At 41.4% G+C, this 21,312-nt stretch overlaps 1 protein-coding gene across 2 annotated transcripts in view; it reads right to left on the bottom strand.

Moving 5' to 3' along the window:
- The window catches only part of FREM3 (FRAS1 related extracellular matrix 3), a 79,184-nt gene that overhangs the window by 41,842 nt on the left and 16,030 nt on the right, over positions 1–21,312 (bottom strand). For both annotated transcript variants that reach the window (XM_081925871.1, XM_081925872.1), the window contains exons 3-5: positions 8,037–8,183; positions 1,741–1,971; positions 485–610 (exon numbers count right to left, since the gene is read on the bottom strand). In XM_081925871.1, the coding sequence (XP_081781997.1) occupies positions 485–610; positions 1,741–1,971; positions 8,037–8,183 (504 nt within the window). The remainder of the gene's footprint in view (positions 1–484; positions 611–1,740; positions 1,972–8,036; positions 8,184–21,312) is intronic.

Here is a 21,312-nt window from a genome sequence, read left to right on the forward strand (position 1 = left end):
AGCAAATGAAAATAAAATAATATTTTAGAGCAAATCTCCCCAGTCACTTAATGTATGTTTGTATCTGCTTTAACTATATTCCAGGATGAATATATGTGATACATTTTTGAACATGCCATGCATATTGCAAATTCTGCTGTATGATGCAAATGCATCACAAGTCATTCCTAGGCTGTAGAGGCACTACGACAATCGGGGGCAGTGTGTCATGTTTCACCGTCTGAGGCAAAATGGGAGCGTACTGCTGTGCCGCCCCACACTGCCAAAGCATCCCTTACCTGTGGTGGCGATTTCCAGAAAGATCTAATGAGATCTTTTGGCACCGCTGAAGGCACCGCTTCTCCACCAGTGACGGAGGTGCTGTGGAGCCCACAGGGACACTGCCACTTCTGCTGCCTGAGGAGACTGCTTCACCTTGCCTTATGGGCAGGCCAACCCCTGAAAACCGCTAACAGCAGGCCTAATGTAGTAAGGAACACCTTACCTTGATGTGTGGAACAAATGACCATTAATTCATGGCTGGCATCTCCAGATCTCCTGACAGGAATTAGCAGCTCGCCAATATCTTCTTCTATTCTATACTCTGGCCCAGGAATGTACACGGTAGATTCTGGAAAAGAGTGGAATGGGAGAGAGAGAGAGAAAGATCGAGATCAAATAAATACTAAGTAAAATAATTTAAGGTAGATGGCATTACAGTGGTACCTCGGGTTAAGTCCTTAATTCGTTCCAGAGGTCGGTACTTAACCTGAAACTGTTCTTAACCTGAAGCACCACTTTAGCTAATGGGGCCTCCTGCTGCTGCCGCGCTGCCGGAGCACGATTTCTATTCTCATCCTGAAGCAAAGTTCTTAACCTGAAGCACTATTTCTGGGTTAGTGGAGTCTGATACCTGAAGCGTATGTGACCTGAAGCGTATGTAACCCGAGGTACCACTGTACTGTCTATACTGGGTGGTATTTAATTGTATTCTTATGCAAATGGTATACCTGAAGGAGCATCTCCAACCCCCATTGTCCAGCCGGGACACTGAGGTCCAGCTCAGAGGGCCTTCTCTGTGGTAGTTCCTTCATTGTGAGAAGTGAGGTTACAGGGAACAAGGCAGAGGGCCTTCTCTGTAGTGGCGACCACCCTGTGGAACACCCTCCCACCAGATGTCAAGAAAATAAACTATTTGACTTTTAGAAGACATCTGACGGCAGCTCTGTTTAGGGAAGTTTTTAATGTTTGATGTTTTATCGTGTTTTTAATATTCTGTTGGGAGCCGCCCAGAGAGGCTGGGGAGGCCCAGCCAGATGGACGGGATATAAGTTATAAATAATAAGTTGTTGTTGTTGTTACTACTACTACTATCCTTCTGTTGATGGAACAGTGTATGATTGAGCAGGAAGTCTCTACTGATAGAAAGGGAGCGAGGGGTTCCATTACTGATTGCTCCCTGTGGTTTCCCACACCACTTTCCATGCTGCTCTGAAGGGTCCGCAAAACCCTCTGCAACAAGTTCTCAGGAGTGCAAGAGGCTGCGGGTGAAGAGTGAAATGAGAGTTGACAAAAAGTGCCCCCCCCATCCATTAGTGGAGGCACCCACTGCATCAAAACCCTTCTGCAAACAGAAAGGAACAATTGTTTTCCACCCATTGTAATCCAATTCTGAATTCCATTCCATGGGGACAGGATTGGAGTGCCTTTATAGGGGAGAAAAATTAAAGCAGGAATAAAAAGTAAGGAAAAACCACATACCATCACCTGGATCCACAATTTCCACCATTGCCTGTTCTGGAAATTCCAGGGCAGCCATAACTGGATCGGACAAAACAATCTGGAATAGTTCTGATTCCTCGTATTCATTGTCCACTATTATTCTTACTTTCCAGGTAGCCACTGTCTGCCCTGGGTTGAACTGAACCTGTTTCTGGGCTTTTCCTTTGAAATCTTTATCCTTTTCTGCTGTTCCATCTCTAGTCCCAATGCCTGAAGGAATATTTGGAAGAAATAACAATAAAGGGATAAGAAAATATTCACTTTTTCTACTCCCCAAGAGGAGCCACTTCAAGAAAAAAAGAATCCATTCTTGAAATTTCAGAAAACTGTCATGTACACATATATAACATATATACCAATATCCCTGTCCCAGAAAAGATAGTGCAGACAGAAAGCCTACAGCATCATTCTGCACCCTGTGGCAACCTGTTGTATCATTTAACAGCCAAAAGAGACATACAGGTGAGTAAACAGAAATCTGGAATGGGTGAGGAGGAAGGAAAGATGGTGAGCAGGGAACAGGTTTGTCTTTGCCTTGATCTTCACTTCCTCCAGTAATTTTTCTAGTTGGCCCATCTTTCTTTGTGAGAAGTAATAATAATAATAATAATAATAATAATAATAATAATGTACATCAAAATCCCCATCAGAGCAGTATCTTCATCAGGATCAACAACAAAAAAGTACTTATCCATTGGCCTGCTCATAAAATATAATGATTTAAGACAAGGCAAACAATTATTACAATGACAAGCTAAAGAAGATTTTAAACAACTGTGTAAGACTTCAGCATAGACAAAGTGGAGGTGGAGGAAAAGCTGGATGTGGTATTATTTGATACCCAAGTATGCAGAGTAACAACCTTGAGACGGAATGCTGGAGGAGATTTGCAGACAAAATTGCATTTCCCTCTCAGGGTGCAAGACAGATTGTAAGATGCATCCTAGTCTACAGGCACAAAAAATAAAAACATATGTTCTCTCCTTTTTGAGAATATAAAATCTTGGTTCATTTTTAAGCCCCAATTGGGAGGCTATGTGTATGTGTAAATACATGTTTTTACACAAACACTGCTTAGAAAACTGAAAATCGACTGCAGCTGTAGCTTAATGTTACTGATTTGATCATCCAAAGAGAACCTGACAATTCTGTGGCTCTTAATGCTATTGCTGCAATACTGGTGATATTTTAATATGGACCTAAATAACTAGTTCTGTTACTTATTGAATGTATTAATAAGTTGTATGCATGATGCCTTAAAATCCATATCAGAATCAAATGGCTGAAGCTGATTTCTTTCTTTTTTAAAAAAGTGAGAGGGTGCCATACACAATTCTACCAACACATTTAAGATACTGGTTATGTCCTTGACAGCTTTTAAAATTTCAGCTGCAAAAGTGTGATTTTACTGTTGTCTATAATTTTAAACGGAGAAAAAAGTGGGCACAGTTTAATGTCTATGAAGTTAGATTTTGAATTTCTTAATGTCTAACATTTCTACTCTACTTCAGCTTAAATAAGCGAACTATTTTATTTAATTTATGGTTTGACACCATCAGTTAGGAAACTTTACCTCTCTGTCAGAGAATAATGAACCTTTGTCAAGCTGAATCCCTCGCCCAGGTCTGGGAGAACCTGATAGCCTGCAAGAAACTTCTGAAAGCTGTGAAGTGTGAAAACCATTTCCACTTTAGGACTTGCAGTTCTTACACTCCTGACCTAATTAGAAATGCTTCATATAATTAGGAAAGCCTAAGTCAGCATTAAACCTGCTCTACCAGGTTTGCTCTTAAATACTTGATCAGCTAATAGTTGTTTTTTCAGTGTCAAAATGATGGAAGGAAAAAAGCGAGACCTGGCCATGTGATCTTTTCTGACTTAGGGTACATTCAGATATGAGGATTATTGTGTTGGTATTCCTGGTTATAATGCTAGCACTACTGGCCCAGTTTCTAACATTTCTTTCACACTATATTATCCTGCTATGTTACAGAACTGTAATTGCTTTTTCAGCAATCTACCACAATGTCACTCTACTTTTCATTCACACCAGTGAGTGTGGTGTGACACCACAGCCGGTGTCATCTGACATGTTGCCGCCACTCTTTCTTGTGCATGTTCGCATGGGTTCACCCATGAACTGTATGCTGTGATACTGCCCCAAATTCCATCCCATCAACTGTCCTAGTTAATGGACATGGAAACAATTTTTTTTCTAGAAGCAATGAACCCAGAAATGATTACTCAAATCCACTGTATTGAGCAAGAAATGTGTGTGTAAAATGGGATACCTCTGTTCTTCAACACACTGTGTCATAGAGTCTTTACTGCAACTGAAACCAATATATTTTCTACAATTTATGTCAGCGAAGACATGTCTACGCATATACTTATAGGTAGGGCTGTGCTTAGGGATGCGGATGGCGCTGTGGTCTAAACCACAGAGCCTAGGGCTTGCCGATCAGAAGGTCGCGGTTCGAATCCCCAAGACGGTGTGAGCTCCCGTTGCTCGGTCCATGTTCCTGCCAACCTAGCAGTTCAAAAGCACGTCAAGTGGCAAGTAGATAAATAGGTACTGCTCCGGCGGGAAGGTAGACGGCGTTTCCGTGCGCTGCTCTGGTTTGCCAGAAGCGGCTTAGTCATGCTGGCCACATGACCCGGAAGCTCCCTTGGCCAATAAAGCGAGATGAGCGCCGCAACCCCAGAGTCGGCCATGACTGGACCTAACCGTCAAGGGTCCCTTTACCTTTACTAGGGCTGTGCTATAAATCAATATATTGTCTGATATCAGGTTTTATATCAAATCATGGTAACTTTTTTTTAAAAAAAATGACTTTGCAATTAATCACATATTGTGTGTGTGTGGGGGGGTATTTAAAAAATCACAATATTGGAAAAACCACGAAGCCGATGCTTCTTCCTGTGTGTGCAGCTCTTGCTAACTCTACCTCAGACAGCTCTCCCCTGCCTTCTGCAGCAACAACAAATAGCTACAAATCACTACAGCAGGCTGACTCAAATGTCGCCCAGCAGATATCAACAAACAGCTTTGAGAACCCCTTAGCAGTCACTGTGAGTCTCACCCTTACGTCTCCTGCAGCAGCAGTAAAACACTACAAATTAAATACAGCAGGCAGATTCAAAAATTGCACAGCAGATATTGCCAGAGTTTTGAGAACCTGTTAGCAGTCACTGTCAGCCTCAACCTTCCCTGTCTGCTGCAGGAGAAGCAAATGACCACAAATCACTACAGCAGGCTGACTTAAATATCGCCAAGTAGTTATTGCCAAACAGAGCTTTGAGAAAAGTTAGCTCTGGCTACCCAGCCGGCAAGCAGGGACTTCTTCCCTCAAGGCTCTTGCTTAAAGGTGCCAGGCTTAGGGAAAGTTTGCAGGTTCTGACTTCTGGAGCCCTTTCCTCATAAAGACATAAACTGGGGTTAGTAAAAAAATAGACACCTTCCTTTGGCATTTTACGCTCTTCTGTCATTCCCCCCTCCATCTGCATGTGTGTACTGCTTGTGGGTGTATCTCCCTCCCCTCTGCTGTTGGTATGTGTGGTGCATTTGTTTTTGTGAAGCAGCAGCCAGCAGCAGCAAAAAGCACCGGTGTTTTTTTTTTTTATTAACTCAGCCGACACTTCGTTTTTTGTAAGGGCAGCCGGCCCCTTGTTAAAACTGTACTGCTGGAGGGGGGTGATTGTGTTTCCCTGACTCCCTCTCCCCCCTCTGTTGGTGTGCCCAGCTGATGCTTCGCTTGGAGCCATGGCACTACGGCAAGGAACTTTCCTGGAGGTGCAGGGGTCTGTGCTGAGAGGCTTAATTGAGCCCCATATTTCTTTAGCTCAGTCTGCCCTGCAGTGCTTCCAGTGGCGTAGCATGGGTTGTCAGCACCCGGGGCAAGGCAAGTAATTTGCACCCCCTAACCCGTGGATTTGTGCCCCCTAACCCTAACCCCCAGATGTTGCACCCGGTGCGGCCGGCCCCCCTGCACCCCCACGCTACGCCACTGAGTGCTTCACTTGCACGCTCTCTCAACTCTTTCCCTTCCAAGTTGCTTCCTTCCTTGCTCCTTGAATTCTCCTTCCCTGCTTCTCTTTCTCTATGCATGTGTGTTCCAATGTTTATTTAGCTCAATCTGCTCTGCAATGCTTTGCTTGCATGTGCGCTCTCTCTCTCTCTCTCTCTCTCTCTCTCTCTCTCTCTCTCTCTGTGTGTTAACTCTTTCCCTTCCAAATTGCTTCCTTCCTTGCTCCATGATTCTCCTTCACCTTCTCTCTCTCTGTGTGTGTGTGTGTGTGATTGTGGTTTGCAAGTTGCTTCAGGATAAAAGGGGGGGAAACACCCAGCGTTTGTTGTGTGTGCTTTTCTTTCAGGGCAGAAGTAGCCCATGGGACGCTGCCAGCCCCATGTTAACTCTGCGAGTCTTCGGCTCTCTCCTCCCCAATCGCAAGCAGGAGGGAAATGCAGTCTTGAGATGCTTGTTGGCTTGCAAGTTGCTTCAGAGTAAAAGAAAAGGAAAACCCACCCTGCTCTGCCATTTGAGCCTCTTCTGTGTCTCCCCCAACCTCCTTATACTCCCCATTTTCTCCTATATGGCAATGCCAAGATGGGACGTTGATGAATGTCCTCTGATGTGGTGTAAGGCACATGAGGCATCCTTCCCAGTGTTGAAGGTGCTTGCAAAGAAGTTTTTGGCTATCCCAGGGTCAAGTGTGCCATTTGAAAGTGTGTTCAGCACGGCTGGCAATGTTCTTCAAATTTAAAGGGCATCTCTATTTCCAGAAAATGCCAAAATGCAAATTTTCCTTGCAAAAAATATAATTTTCATTTAATAATTTTTGTTCTGTAAAAATTTATCCATTCTTTCTGGTTTGGCCTGGTTTATAAGAGAAATGCAAATTTTCCCGGCAATAAAAATACAAATTTTGTTTATATTTTGTTCTGTTGAAATTTATCCATTTCATTCTTTTGGTTTTGTCCTGGTTTAGAAAGGAAAATTAACAAACAATCAAATAACTGGTGTTGTGCGATGTATACATTCAACTAAGACTCAATAGTGAATTATATTTGAATATCTAAAAGTGTGACACTGAATTTGCTTTTTTTCTTGTTTAGTAATGTAATTAATTTTTTATGGAACCTTTGATATCTATGCTATTTACTTGTACAGCTTTAATTTTAGAGAAAATGTGCTATTATTGGTACTGTAGTACTATAATGTAACAGTTGTAACAATATGTTAAAGGTAAGTAGAAATGTATCAGTTTTAGAGTTAGACCCTTAAGTAGTAGCAGTTGCCAGGATATTACCATTTTCACCACTACATAGTTCCAGCCTTATTTCAGATATTCTGATATATCGAAATATCACAATGTTTAACTGGTGATATATTGTGATGTTGAAAACCAGGTATCGCCCAGCCCTATTTATAGGAAAGCATTGGCATTGTAGCGCTGCATTTCCACACACTGAGCCTTATGAGGAATGTGTTTTAAAACGTCTCCATGCGTCATCCAGTGGCCGACTGGAATGTTCCACTTCACATTTATCTAAATACTTCTGAAAAGCATCTGATAAAGGACACTTCGGTGTTTCTTATTGACTTTCTTTTCTCTGTTTCTTACAAGAGTTCACTGTTAAACAAAGGTAGTCAAGGCATTTTGCTGAAGCTGGGAAAGTTCACTGGCTTTTGTGAAACATTAAACAACATTACCAGTTTTCTGGCCACTTTCTCTCTCATTCAATGTGCACTATGACTGCTTAAGGACAATATTCACTGCAGCAGTTTTAAAATAGTTTTTAAAGAGGTCACAGAACCCAAAACAGGGCAGACAACCACAAGTTAATAGTACCCAAATGTTCCAAGTAATGCCTTGATACACAGTAACCAATGAAATAAATGGGAATTATATGAATGCATCCTAAAAATCTATACATTAACAAGTAATTTTTCAATAAATCATGAGTCAGTCAAATGTGACCAGTCCACAATCCTGAACATGTTTATAAACTTGTGCATTCATGGTTTTGAAGCCATGTGAAAGCCACTCTGCTGTAGTAAAATGTAAAAAAAAAACCCCCAAAAAACCGCTGTAAAGATAACCAATGAAGGTAAGAATTGCTGTAACTGACCATTTTACTGCAGAAATACATTGATTAAACATTAAGAGTATGGTTTATTTTCAACCATTTTGTACCACCCTTTAAACATATTTTGATGGTTTGTAAGTTCCTCTAATAAAGTTGCATTCGGACAAATTAAAGGTATACTCACTAACAAATGATGTCTCCCCCAGATATCCTCTCCGCTTGAGTGTTACTTCCAGAACCCTTGACTCCTCGTCTACAACATAATATTCTTTTTCCAGAGAAATCCAAGCCCAGTTCAGACGGAAAGGTTGGCTCCTCAACTTGTTTCCTCCTAAAATTCATCGGCACAAAACAAATGTCATTGTACAGAACACATAATGCACAAAAAGCCCAATATTCTTTAAATATGCAATGTAAGCATGCTCTCATACGTATCTCACACAAATATTCTCTTAGTTTTTAGGGCTTTAGGGGATTTTCAGTTAGTCATTTAATTAGTAACAATGAAAAATACACATCAGTGGGTTTAACAGAAGATAATTAAAACTGCTTGTGATAATGATTTCATAAAAGCACCATTTTTTCCTTATCTGGATCTGAGGCGTGGCTTTGCTTTTTACCCATTTGCTGTGTGGCAAATCTTACAAATAAACTGGATTAATTAATTGCTAGATCCAGGAATCAGAAGCCTTCCCCACCCAACCCATAACAATAACTTTACAATGCCAGGTCTTAATTAGCAAGAAGTGTGTGATGGGGAACAGCAATGACTTAGAAATGTTTTTTTAAAATATGAGATCATACTCTTGGTGGAATAGTACTTTGAATACTCTAAATCAAATTCTTTTTCAACAGAGAAAATTACAGAAATGCCATTCAGCCAGCCAGTCTCAGCAGCAGAACACTTTCGAGATCTGTGGCTCTGTGGTTTGCTTCCTGGTGGACGCTCTGCATCACCACACTGCCTCCCTCATACGTGAAAGCGGTGGGAGTGGAGCCAACTCCCTATTTAGAGGCCAAAGGCCACCTTTACCCCCTTTCCTTCTCTTAGCAGCACCCCCCCCCCCTGCAACTCTCAGTATGACCTAAAGTTGCTTCTCAGCCACGAAGGAGGCTTTTGCTCACCAGTTGCTTGTTCTGGCCAGTGGAGGTTTGTGCCTCCTCTCTTATCCCAGGGTGGTATACCTGGGATAAGGGGCAGGCACCTCTGAAATACTCCCCATTTCTGGTAACGGCCAGTATTTACTGTCAGGAGTTCAGCCCTATACTCGAGTAGGACCCTGGCAGAGACACATGCCTGACTGGCATGTTCTCTCCCTCCTGGACAATACCAGTATAGTATTTACGTAACAAAAGGTTTAGCAGTGTTTTGTATATACTCCCCATTTCTTCAGGCAGGTTGGTTCACGTGATTAGCTGCAGGCTTGGCCTGGGGTTCCGACCTAAAGGGGCTTCCCTCTGCAAATATACATATGGCTCTTTGTTTAATGAACTGGCCCTTAGTTCAACCCAATTGACTGACTCCTTATTTAGCCTTTGGGATGCAAAGAACAAGCACAGCACGTACCCTATAAAAATACTTAAAGTTTGAATTTTTAAGAGAAGGACAAGAAATGCCCTGTATTGCACAAATCGCTGTTATCTTGGTGAAATTGCTGGTAGAAATACACTCAAATTAGCCCAGATGACAGCTGCATACCTCTTATTAAATGAGTCTCTTCACTGAGCTATTATGGTTAATAACACCTGTGACTTATACTATGGAGCCACAAGGCCTCTGTCAGCTTAATACGTTCCTCCTAAGGATGACAGATGCTGCAAGCTCTTCATGACAAGTTGTCTCCATTCCCGTGACAAGATGTCTGCATTTTTTTTTCCTTTTTCAAAAAAAGAGAACTTTTGTGACCAAGATGTCTTGAGCATCCGTGAAAGGAAAGACAACTGCACTCATTTTTCAGGGCTGCCTTTCTCTCTATCCCAAAGGTCAAATGATATGAGGTCAAGGTATGGAAAGAGGATTTTAAGAGAAAGAAATTTATTTTACCTTTCTTTTTGAACTCTGATTAAAAGAAATCATAATCAGATATGTGAACGAATTCTTATTTATGTGTAAGGCAAATTTAGTTCTTGCTGATTCCTTCTGTGGTCAAATTTTCATATTCAATTGGAAACGATGTTGGACGAATAGTTTACCAAACTGTTGGGTGTACATTTTAGTAAGCTAACATTTCGTAAATACAGTAGCCACCAGTAATAACACTATGTGACTATACAAATAAGATACATCATGGGAATTTTAAGGACAGCAGCTAGTTTTGGGCTAATACAAGTTGACTGACTGTGTAGAAGCCTATTCATTTCAGACTGCCTTTCTGTTTTTCAAAGCAGATTGCAGATGACACATTCCACACACCTTGTGCATCTCTTTCAGCGTCATTTGGACAGGTTAAATAGATGACATTTCCCATCATATTTTCCCTTATCCTTCCCATCCTGCTAGAAATGCCAGCTGCCATCAGTATAGTGGATCACTAGAAGAATTGCAATGCTGCCATTCTCTTTGCAGAATGGCTTTTCATCTAGAGCAGGTCTGAGGAACCTTTACACTCCAGATGTTGCTGAACTATAACTCCCATTATCTTTGGTCATTAGCCATGCTTGCTAGGGCTGACAGAAGTTCTAGTTCAGCAACATGTGGAGGGCCAAAGGTTCCCTATACCTGATCTAGTGGAAGCAATTTGTGAAAGGAGGCAAGAAGCAACTCTAACAAACTATCCTTTCCCTGTGCAACCTCCTCCATGCAGCTCTGAAAGGCCTCTCAGCTCCTCTGGAACACATTGCTGAGGCAGATGGGGGATCTGCAGCAGGAAAGGGTAAGTGGCAAAAATTGTCTTCTTTTCCTTTAGCAGAAGCCTGGATCAAACGCCATTCAACTCACAGCACTGACGTCAATGAAAGGTAATATTCCTGCAAGCCATAATTTAAAGCCTATTCGTTACGTAACAATTTTCTTAATTCCTTAATTCGCCCAAGTCAACACAAAGTCTAGATGATGAAGCATCAATCTATTTCTCATACAGGAAGAATCCCACCTTGGAAGAGTCCTAAATAAATGAAATCTACGTAGACTAGGGATTTCTGCTATTTCAAAGACAAAGCAGATCAGTATAAATGGATGTAATTATGGATGCAATGATGAAACGCCACTCAGATAAAGTCACATGCCATTATTCAAAAGTTAAGAGCGGATGATAAAACTGAATTCTGACTGTCCTATCATATTTCTAATATTATATTTTTGCAGCACTGTAAAGGAGCCGTTTTAAAGTTTTCAAAAGAGTACTGGATTTTATCTGGTCAAAATTTAGCTGGTGAGAAGCCCTATCATATCCATTTCAGAGATCCGATACCCTCCCTTAACTAAGATTACAACAGATGTACTATTATATATAGCTGTATATACAATAAAAGCTTTGCTCAGACATTAGGGGTCCCCTAATCCATCACATTATTTAAAGCTGTCTTACATTCAGTGTCACTGGGAAATGTTAATATCTTAACATATTCACTTCTAATTGTTGACAAAACACATTCCCTTTATGCACGCACTACACTGTAAAACACAAATAAGAATTATTGTTTTGATAACAGAAAACTAAGTTAATGAAAAGAGTTCACGCTTTAAAGCCTCCATTTTATGAAGTGAGGTAATGTTTCTTTCAATAGGCCTAGAAGTTAATTGATCGAAGAGAGCCAGTGCCTGCAGCAACACAAAATCAGAAAGTGTAACAGGAGGCCGCAAACTGTATATTCCCTATTGTCAGTTGCTCTGTGCTGCCACCCCACCATTTTTAGACATTTATCTTTATAAGGGTTGTACTTGGTGCCTTTCAGAAGACGCTACAAAGCAGTCATTAGAAACTGATTTTGATGATGATAATAATAATAATAATAATAATAATAATAATAATAATAATAATAATGCAGCCATGTTCTTTCTGATCACTTATATTGCTTTATTCATATATCCGAACACATTTCTTGAGTCTTCTGTTTCAATTTGGCACATTCTGTCTCTTAAAGTAATAATTCTTCGAACAGTGTTTTCTTTCCCATTCCAAAGTGTTTTCCTTTCCTGTTTTAAATTTCACATGGAAAACACATAGATAGCAAGTACATCCAGATCTCCACATTTCAGTTTCCCACAAGCTTTTTCAAGTTTCCATCAATGGTATTAATATTCAAAATAACTTAACAAAATAATTTTGACTTATTCCTATTAACTCTATAACTGCATACCAGACTTCACCAACTTAGTGCCTCTAGATGTGATGAGAGCTGCAGTCTAAGACATCTGAAAGGCATAATATCATCTGTATATTACATGATTTTAATTCCCCTACATACATTACCTTAATTTCATTTGTATGTCTAACGCAAAACATTAAGGCTGGATGACGGATGGATGAGAAGTTAAATTCAATATGCATCTAAAGTTGAACATATCAGACTTGCAGTTTTTGTAGCAACATGCAAACTGAAACACAGCTATCCTTTGAAATTCACACCTATCTGAATTTTGTGATGTAGCTCTTCAACCAATGTCTACAAAAACACATAAATTAGTGGAAAGTGTGAATAAAAATGAAGGTAATAGTGGTACTTAGTGCAAAAACAGGGAGATAAAATCCCTCTGCCTGCTCTTTACATAGGATCTTTAAAGAGCAGGCAGAGGAAGTGGTGGCCTTACATTTTTTGGGCCCTGAAGCTTAAAGTGCTATGGGGGCTCCTTCCCAACCAGCAGCAAGGGACTCGGCTAGATTGGTAAAGAAAAAGCATTTTATATGCGTTGTATATGTGATATAACACTGTGACACCAGATGGCACTGTGGAGTCCCATCTTTCCCTACCAGATTTCCCTGTTTGAGTTTGCAACACGTTTAAATGAATCGCTTCTTTGACGTGCCTAGATCCAGCCAAGATTTGTTAGCTTCTTCAATTGGATTATTCTACAACACATCACCTCTTTTCCTATCTTGCGCTGCAGCATCCTCTTTGCAGCATTTATTGTGCTATCACTGGGTGGGGCACCGATTTCCTTTTGGGGCAAAGTAGGTGTTGAACCATTCCGCCTTCTCTTTGCCATCCACTTGTGGCCCCACTGCTAAGACATACAGCTATGCAACCAGCAACATTGACATTTGTCATGACCCTAACAGGTTACACTCTACCATCCAGATTCATGAGAAGAATGAGCATAAAGAGCCTGCAGCCCTTTCATTATTCCAGGACTACAACTCCCTTGACCGCTGCCTTGCAGGCTGCAACTGATGGGATCTGGAGCCCAACAACTTCTGAAGGACCAATAGTATCCCAATAAAGGTCAGGTCTTTACAAAGACCTTCAACTCTCCACCATTTTCTCCAGAGAGCCTTCTTTTTCAACAGGAGAAAAAATACAAAACATGTCACGATACGAAAGATAATCATACTTAAAACAAACTATCACCTACTTCTATTGTGAAATGCCAGGCATGAACAGCCAGTAAGGGGGCTGAACTATGTGCTTCACCAGGCACATTCAATACAGAAATAACATCAAGTTCAAGAGAAGTGTGTGTAAAAGTCACCAGGTAAGATAAATATACAAGTTGCAGAAAAATGTGAATTGAGTAGTTCAAGAGACGAGACATCCAAAAACACCACAGAAGAAGAAATAAGACCTCATTTACATGCACTCAAAGCCATGTGGGAGCCATGTCCTTGCAGTGCAAGCCCTCCCCATTCAGGGTGTTGCATGAATGAAACAACCACACGATCAGGGCCAATTTTCTGCTAATTTTGCCTTCCCTCTCACCCACACAACAGATAATCCAAAAATGCCCCATTACATAGCAAAGTTAGTGTACAAATCACACCTGTGGCCCATCTAATTCAGCACTGCCTACACTGACGGCCATGTTGGCACACCAGGGTAGGTCAGTCTGAGAGCAGTGACCTCACTAGCGCCAAGTGTAGTGTAGCAAAACCCACCCAATTGTGTTAAGCAGCTCAGAAACAGGTGGATTAGACAAATTAATAAACATGTCTATCAACAGTGAAACGTCACAATTGATATGTTATCTCTAGGTTCGAAGGCGGCATGGCTCTGATCTATCAGTTGCTAGGTGACAAAACGCCAGAGAGGATACTGGGCTCATTTCCTGCTATTCGGCTTCCTACTCATCTGGCCACTCTGTAAAACAGGATGCTGGACTAGATGGGCCTTCCGTCCAAACTAACAATTGTTGAGTTTAAGGCAAGTGATGCATGACACACATTTATCACTACAGAGCCCCATGTGCTAACAGCCAGCAACTAACTGGCATTCTAGCAGGATGGACTTGCCCCATTTTGTACCACTGGATACTGCTGTACATTAGTGAAAACACACACACTATAAAATAAAAAATAAATGAAAAGTTACTCTATGCATCTTTAGGAATATGGCACTGACTTGGCACCCAGCAAAAACATTCATTTTCTCTCAGGCCTTTGGCTATTTAAACAATCTAGGGACTGTGTGGGGAGGGCTATTGTTTTTGTTTGCTACTATGGTATATATTTTTGTTTTTATATTGTAAACCACCCTGTGATTCTTGGATGGAGGGTGGTACAGAAATTTAATAAATAAGCAAAAACAACAACAACAACAGAACAACAAAATATCTTTTCGTGAAAAAAACTATACAAAATTGATGATTTGATAATTAAAATATCAAAATCTTCAATGCCTTCCCACCCAACACAAAACAATTCAAATAGAATTAGCAATTGTTGTATACGCATTGCTGTCATTATCAATTATACATCAGGGCTTTTAGACACCCGTCACTATACTTCCAAAATGTCTGTCCAATTATATACATACAGATCTATAAAGTCACAAGACTGCTAGCCTAGAATGTGAAAAAACACTGATCCTATTAGAGAGAAAGTGTGTGTGTGTGTGTGTGTGTGTGTGTACACAAGTGCCCTGAAGAGTGTGCTTGGAAAAATATGATAAATGCACTTTGTGGGTGCCAGCATAGTGTATTCAAGTGAAATGAATACAGGATGTAAAAATAAACCTGCTATAAGAATAGATAGCTATTCATAAGACTCTAAAGTTCCTGCCAGTATTCTGGAAGAGTTCCAAGAGCTGTGACAGAAATATAAGTTTCTCTACATGCCAGAGAATCATTTGCTAGATAGTATTCCACTCAATGTGGAGACAGGGAAAGAACAGACAAGGAAATACAGGTTTTTTGGGCTTTCCTTTGACTCTTATGCCTAATTGGCATCTGCCGGTAACACTGCCACAAAGTCCAACACTAATTGTTATTCTGGCAAAAGTTGCTGGCAGGGCAACAGATCCAGTCTCTGATTGCTTCCTGTGCTCCAACAAATCCTCTAGGTCTCATTACACATGGGCTGCTTTGAACAACAGAACACACCATTTTGCCAATTACTTAGTTCATCATTTTGCCATTCTTATATGATCGACATGTAAGATTAAATTTGCAACTGTGCTTACAGGTTTACAGTATTACAGATGACAAATAATACACTGTATTCATTCATATATGTGTGTGTGTGTGTTTTGCTAACTGCTGAAAGCACCTTTGTTTCATTGAATATTGGTACCTACTTTTCCTTCCGAAAGAAGCTCAAGGTGATTAATAACAACATATAGAAATAAATGAAACAATAAGTTGAAGCAACAATAAGAAAAAAGAACCTCAACAGTAAAAATGTTGTGATATTCTGAGGATAAAAGTTCAATAATACCCAAGGTGAGGGGAGGAGGGGCAGAAAAATAAAATATATTAAAGCACTCCCACCATGCTTCACTCCAGCATTTTCTCTCACCTGCACCATCTACTTTCCTTAAGCATTTCATGCCCCCAAATTTATTATGGAAGACATTTGATATATTTGTGTTCCGCATATTATCCCCAAGGATCAGTGTTCTTCCATCACACCAGCACCAGCCCCTGTGAAGGTTCAGAGTAGGTACAAGGAATTCCTTCTTCAGGTGTGAAGATGAGCTAGGAAGAATGGGCAGTGGGGCAGCATAATTTCTACTGCCTTCCAACTTGTGGAAAGCGATATGCTGAAGCATTGTATTTGCAGAGGCTCCCCACACATTTTTGTAGCCTGGTGTTGCAGGTGTCTAAAATGCAAGGTAATCCTCCACGGATATAAAAGGCTCTGCACTTCAGACTGTCATCTTCCATGGCTTGAAAGGCAATTAAAAGTGCAGCGAGGGGGCACTGTATTTCATGGCCACTGTGCCCCCCCATGAGCTTAGCATTGGAAGAGGACACCCCTTAGCACATGATAGAGCATGGTGCTGATAATGCCAAGGTTGCAGGTTCGATCCCCATATGAGAAAGCTGCATATTCCTGCATTGCAGGGGGTTAAACTACATGATCCTCAGGGTCCTTTCCAACTCTACAATTCTATCATTCTATACAAGTTTTGAGACCTATGGTCTATCCACCCATGGATTTGTCACTGACAGTGATATAGCCAGAGGCTTCCAGATGTTTTTAACTACTATAGTTGCTAAAAGTGTTCCAGGAATGATTACAGTCAACTGGTATTGATCAAAACCTAGTCAACTGGGATTGAACAAAAGCAAATATGGAGTTCAAAGAAATCTTCCTTTAAAAAAGTATCTCCCGCTCTTTGGCCCATTGTTATATTTCCTATGTAAAGGTAGCTATAAATCCATGTTTAAACAGTCTTTCTCTTCAGCCTCCCTGCTACCACTCAGGTGCAAGGCAGCAAGGCATTAAACAAAACGGCAGGACTTTCACAAGCATGCATACATGGGTGCAATAAAAAACTGTAATACAGAAATATAAGCTAGAGTTACGTATGGGGGTAAATGCTTAGTCCAAACAGAGGAACGTTTTAAAAAAGTTAATAGGGATTAACTGGGATGGCAAACATCCATGAAAACTAAGAATTGGTATTTTCCTCAGCTATCTTCCAAATGTATTAAGTAATCTAGTATTTCCTTCCTGCTAGTTCTTGAATATAGAGTGGAAATTAAGGGTGATTTAAGTGATTTATCCGATTAGCTATTGCATTACATTTTAACTCAACTGCTACGGAAATGAATAACCCTCCTGCTACAATTTTCTATAGGAACAAACTCCAGACAGCCCCTCTTACATTACTAGCTGACATTAATAGGGCCATCATTTCACCCATTTGCAGTGCAAGACTCTTTATTGCAATAGCCACAACACAGGTCTGGGGCAACCTTGGCCCTCCAGATGTTACAAGTTCCATCATTCCTGATTGCAAACTATGATGGGCAGGGCTCATGGGAGTTGGAGGATAACAGCACCTCGAGGGCTTTTCGTTTCCCATCTCTGCTGTGAACACAGCTACCGATCCCTCTGGGAAAATTCCATCATCGTACAAAATCATAGTCTAGCCTGGATTGCAAGCATGACTTGCCTATATAGATCTTTCATTGATTTCAATTCAGGGTGAGTTTATACAAAATTTACCCTAAACTAAAATAAGTCAATAGTGCTAAAGCATTTAGTGCACAAGGACAACTGTCAGAAGCATGTCGTGTTCATTATTTAGGATGCAACCCCAAATATAATGCATTTTTGTATGCCATTTTCACTAATGCATTCTTTTTTATGCACACTTTCCCCTAACATATGTATTTTCGTAAACATTTTTCAGTTGGAGAACTACGGAGCAAATTCAGATAAGTGAAAATTTCGAGGGATGGCTGTGTGCTTGTTTTCATATTGTTTCAGAAACAGCAAATTTGATATATGTGGCTTAAAATGTGAATGAAATTTAATTTCTCCCTCATCCCTACCCAGGAGCACACCCTACTTTTGCCTTAGGAGCAGCTCCACCCGATTCCAAAGCACCAGCTGTGACAATGAAAACTAACACCCATCACAGAAGTAATACCAAGCTCCCTACCTCAGCTACGAGAAAGGTGAAAACTCATGCCATGCCTAGGCAATATAAGGGTGCAGTTAAATTACTTTTCAGTTCCTTTAACTGGCAGCCAACCCAAGATTTTGCAGTATCCAATGAACACAGCTAGATCAATAAGGGATTTCCAAGTTGAAGGTGGTAGGGTGGGTAAAGTTAGGTAACAGTAAACGACCCTTGGGCAGTTCAGTCCAGTCAAAGGCCACTATGGGACTGCAGCGCTCATCTCGCTTTCAGGCCGAGGGAGACAGCGTTTGTCCACAGACAGCTTTCCGGATCATGTGGCCAGCATGACTAAACTGCTTCTGGTGCAACGGGACACTGTGACAGAAACCAGAGCGCACAGAAACGCTGTTTACCTTCCAGCCACAGCAGTACCTATTTATCTACTGTATTTTTCGTCCTATAGGGCGCACCGGCCCATAGGACGCACCTCGTTTTTTGGGGGGGATGAATAAAAAAAATATATTCCCCCCCCCAGCCGCGGCTGCCGCCCCAAGCCTTGCACACACCTGCCCGAAGCATGGGGCACCCTCCGGAGGGCTCCCCGTGCTTCGGGCGACAGGCTGCCGCCCCAAGCCTCGTGCGCTCGGCGGGAACTCCCGCCAGGCGCGCAAGGCTTGCGGACACTCGCCGAGGCTGCAGGCTGCTGCCTGCAAGCCTCGTGAGCCCGCGGGAACTCCCACCGGGCTTGCAAGGCTTGCGGATAGCTTCCTGAAGCCTGGAGAGCGAGAGGGGTCGGTGCGCACCGATGCCTCTTGCTCTCCAGGCTTCAGCGAAAGCCTGCATTCGCCCCATAGGACGCACACATATTTCCCCTTCATTTTTGGAGGGGGAAAAGTGCATCCTATGGGGCGAAAAATACGGTATTTGCACTGGCATGCTTTCGAACTGCTATGTTGACAGGAGCTGGGACAGTGATGTGATCTAAACCACTGAGCCCCTTGGGCTTGCCGATCGGAAGGTTGGCGGTTCGAATCCATGCAACAGGGTGAGTTCCCATTGCTCCATCCCAGCTCCTGCCAACCTAGCAGTTCGAAAGCATGCCAGTGCAAGTAGACAAATAGGTACCGCTGTGGTAGGGTGGATGGTTCATTAGACCAAGAATTGACTGATTGAAGCACAATTTAAATACATTTGGAAAGAAGCAGTCTCCACTCCCTCAAGCTCACCGCCAGCCCAGCCAGATCAACAAACCCCCCAAAACTGACACAGACGCTGGCCAAATCTGCAGAGCGATACCACTGGGCCAGCTGCCTCCTCCATCCAACACTGAGCACAATCTCCAGTGCATGCTCAAGTGTGGGGATTTTTGCTTCTCCTTTTATCTTTTAGATCATTTACCCAAAAGTTAGTAACTCCAAGTTTCTTAACTTCAAAAACCAAAATTGTATTTTAAAGAAAAGAACTGGTAGAACATTGCTTAATGTGATTACTTACACATTAATAAAGTTTAGCCACTTAAGTATTTTAAAATAATCACAGACAGATAGGTAAGATAGGTATAATTGCGTAGAGATCATGACATGGAAAATATTTATCTACTTAGTCCTTTAATAGTTGCACAGTGCCTAAAAATATTCATAAAGGATTAAGACACAGTATATTATCTAGTCACTAACAATTTTCTCATGTAATTATACATTTCAAGCTGACAACCCATTCCTCAAAACAGAAGTGATGCAAGCATCTCGCAACTAATGCCATTTTAAGGGGGGACTGAGTCTGGCAAGGCTCACTTTATGATTGTGTGGTAGTGCAAGATAAAACTATAAATTTGATGGATTTATTCAGCAACTGACTACTCATTTTCGCACAGTTTTGCATCTCCATTTTGCGAAGGTGCCAGGTTTACTCCAAGTCTTGAAATATGATTTATTTTACACAGTCTGCCCTGTAGACTGCAACAACTTGTGCACAGCTATCGTCTTAGAATGTTCAAAATTCCAAAATAAATCCTGCGATTCAAGTTTGCAAAGCATCTATCCTCTAGCTGCTAATTCAAATAGCTCCATCAGGTGGAAGAGCTAAGACCATAAAGAAAACAGCTAATTTTTCCAGTCAGGTGCAGGTACCAGAAATGCAACACAGAGTATTAGAAAGGAAACCTCGTCGCTCCCTGATCATCACCACTAGGGGAGGAACCTCAAGCCCCAGGGCCAAAAGTACACCCCCCCAAACCTCCCTATGTGGCCCTTGGGACTATACCAGGCCATACCCCTGCCTCAACATCACTCCAATTCCCTAGGCCTGAATGCCTTCCTTTGCCCCCCTTGAGTGCTTTTGCCTGAACTGAATGTGCTCTTGATGCTTCCTGCTTGCTTGAATGGAGGATAGAGAAGGGTGTGTGGGTGTGTGCAAAACCTAGCCTACTGTACAAACGTAAACTTCATGTTTGTTGCTTGGCCCTTTTGCCGCCAACCCCACCCACCGCTGACTTGTAATCCCCAAACGTTTGCCTAGAGGGAAATGTTGCCTGCAGGCTGAGAAAGGTTGTCTACCCCAAGCTGCAACTATATCTGAACACCGCTGCCTCAAACTGGTTTAAGTTCAAAGAGGTATCTGTCCAGGAAAAATACTTTGAACCTGGATGTCCGCGTTCTAAACTCTGTGGGATATTATAAAAACCATGGGCAAGACTTAATGCAACAAGTTTTTTAAAAAGAGGGTGTGTTTCCTTGGTATTCAGCTGAAAGAACTAAAAATTAATATATAATTAGACGGTGCAAAATATATGGTGCCCTAATCAAATCTGTGTGTATATGTGTTGCTACAACAACTGTGATGAAGTCCACACTGCATGAGAAAGAGTATGAATTTCCCAAAACATAATGTCAGCTTTTAATACTTACATTTACTTATTTACTTATTTAGACAGTTAGATGCTGCATTTCAAAAAGAGGAGTTCTCAGCTTGCCTACATATGAACTTCCTTTGATTCAGCCCTGTTTCTCATCTATTCCTGGGTGGTCATCAGTGCAGTGGTCTCCTTATAAACTCTGAGGTCCTCATAACCTTTACTGTAATTTTACTGAAAGCACAGAAATTGATTTGACATATTGCTTAAAACACTAATGACCTCTGAGCAAGCTGCAACGTGTTAATTAGGGAGAAGCAGCAATAGCATTTCAGTCAAGTATTTAAGCTTTGCTCCCAAATGTAACAAATTGCTAGAAATGTATCTTTTGTTTGCTTTGTCATGGACACATACAGGCAAACATTGTAGTATGGACTATAAATAGTTAAATGGCAGGTGTCAAATGGTTGTGTCTAGAAAGCAATCAAAACAGTGCCATTAGAAGCAAAGGCCAGCACCCAACTACATTCTCAGGTTGCTTAGCTTTAGAAGATGACCTAGAATATTAACGTCCAGATAGACTGAGCCTAAATTCAGCTGTGCTGATTATATTTAATATATTACAGAAGCACACACCATGCAGAACTTTTACCCCCAAACT

Source organism: Podarcis melisellensis (assembly GCF_964234715.1).
Source record: "Podarcis melisellensis genome assembly, chromosome: 9".
Classification (NCBI taxonomy): Eukaryota; Metazoa; Chordata; class Lepidosauria; order Squamata; family Lacertidae; genus Podarcis; species Podarcis melisellensis.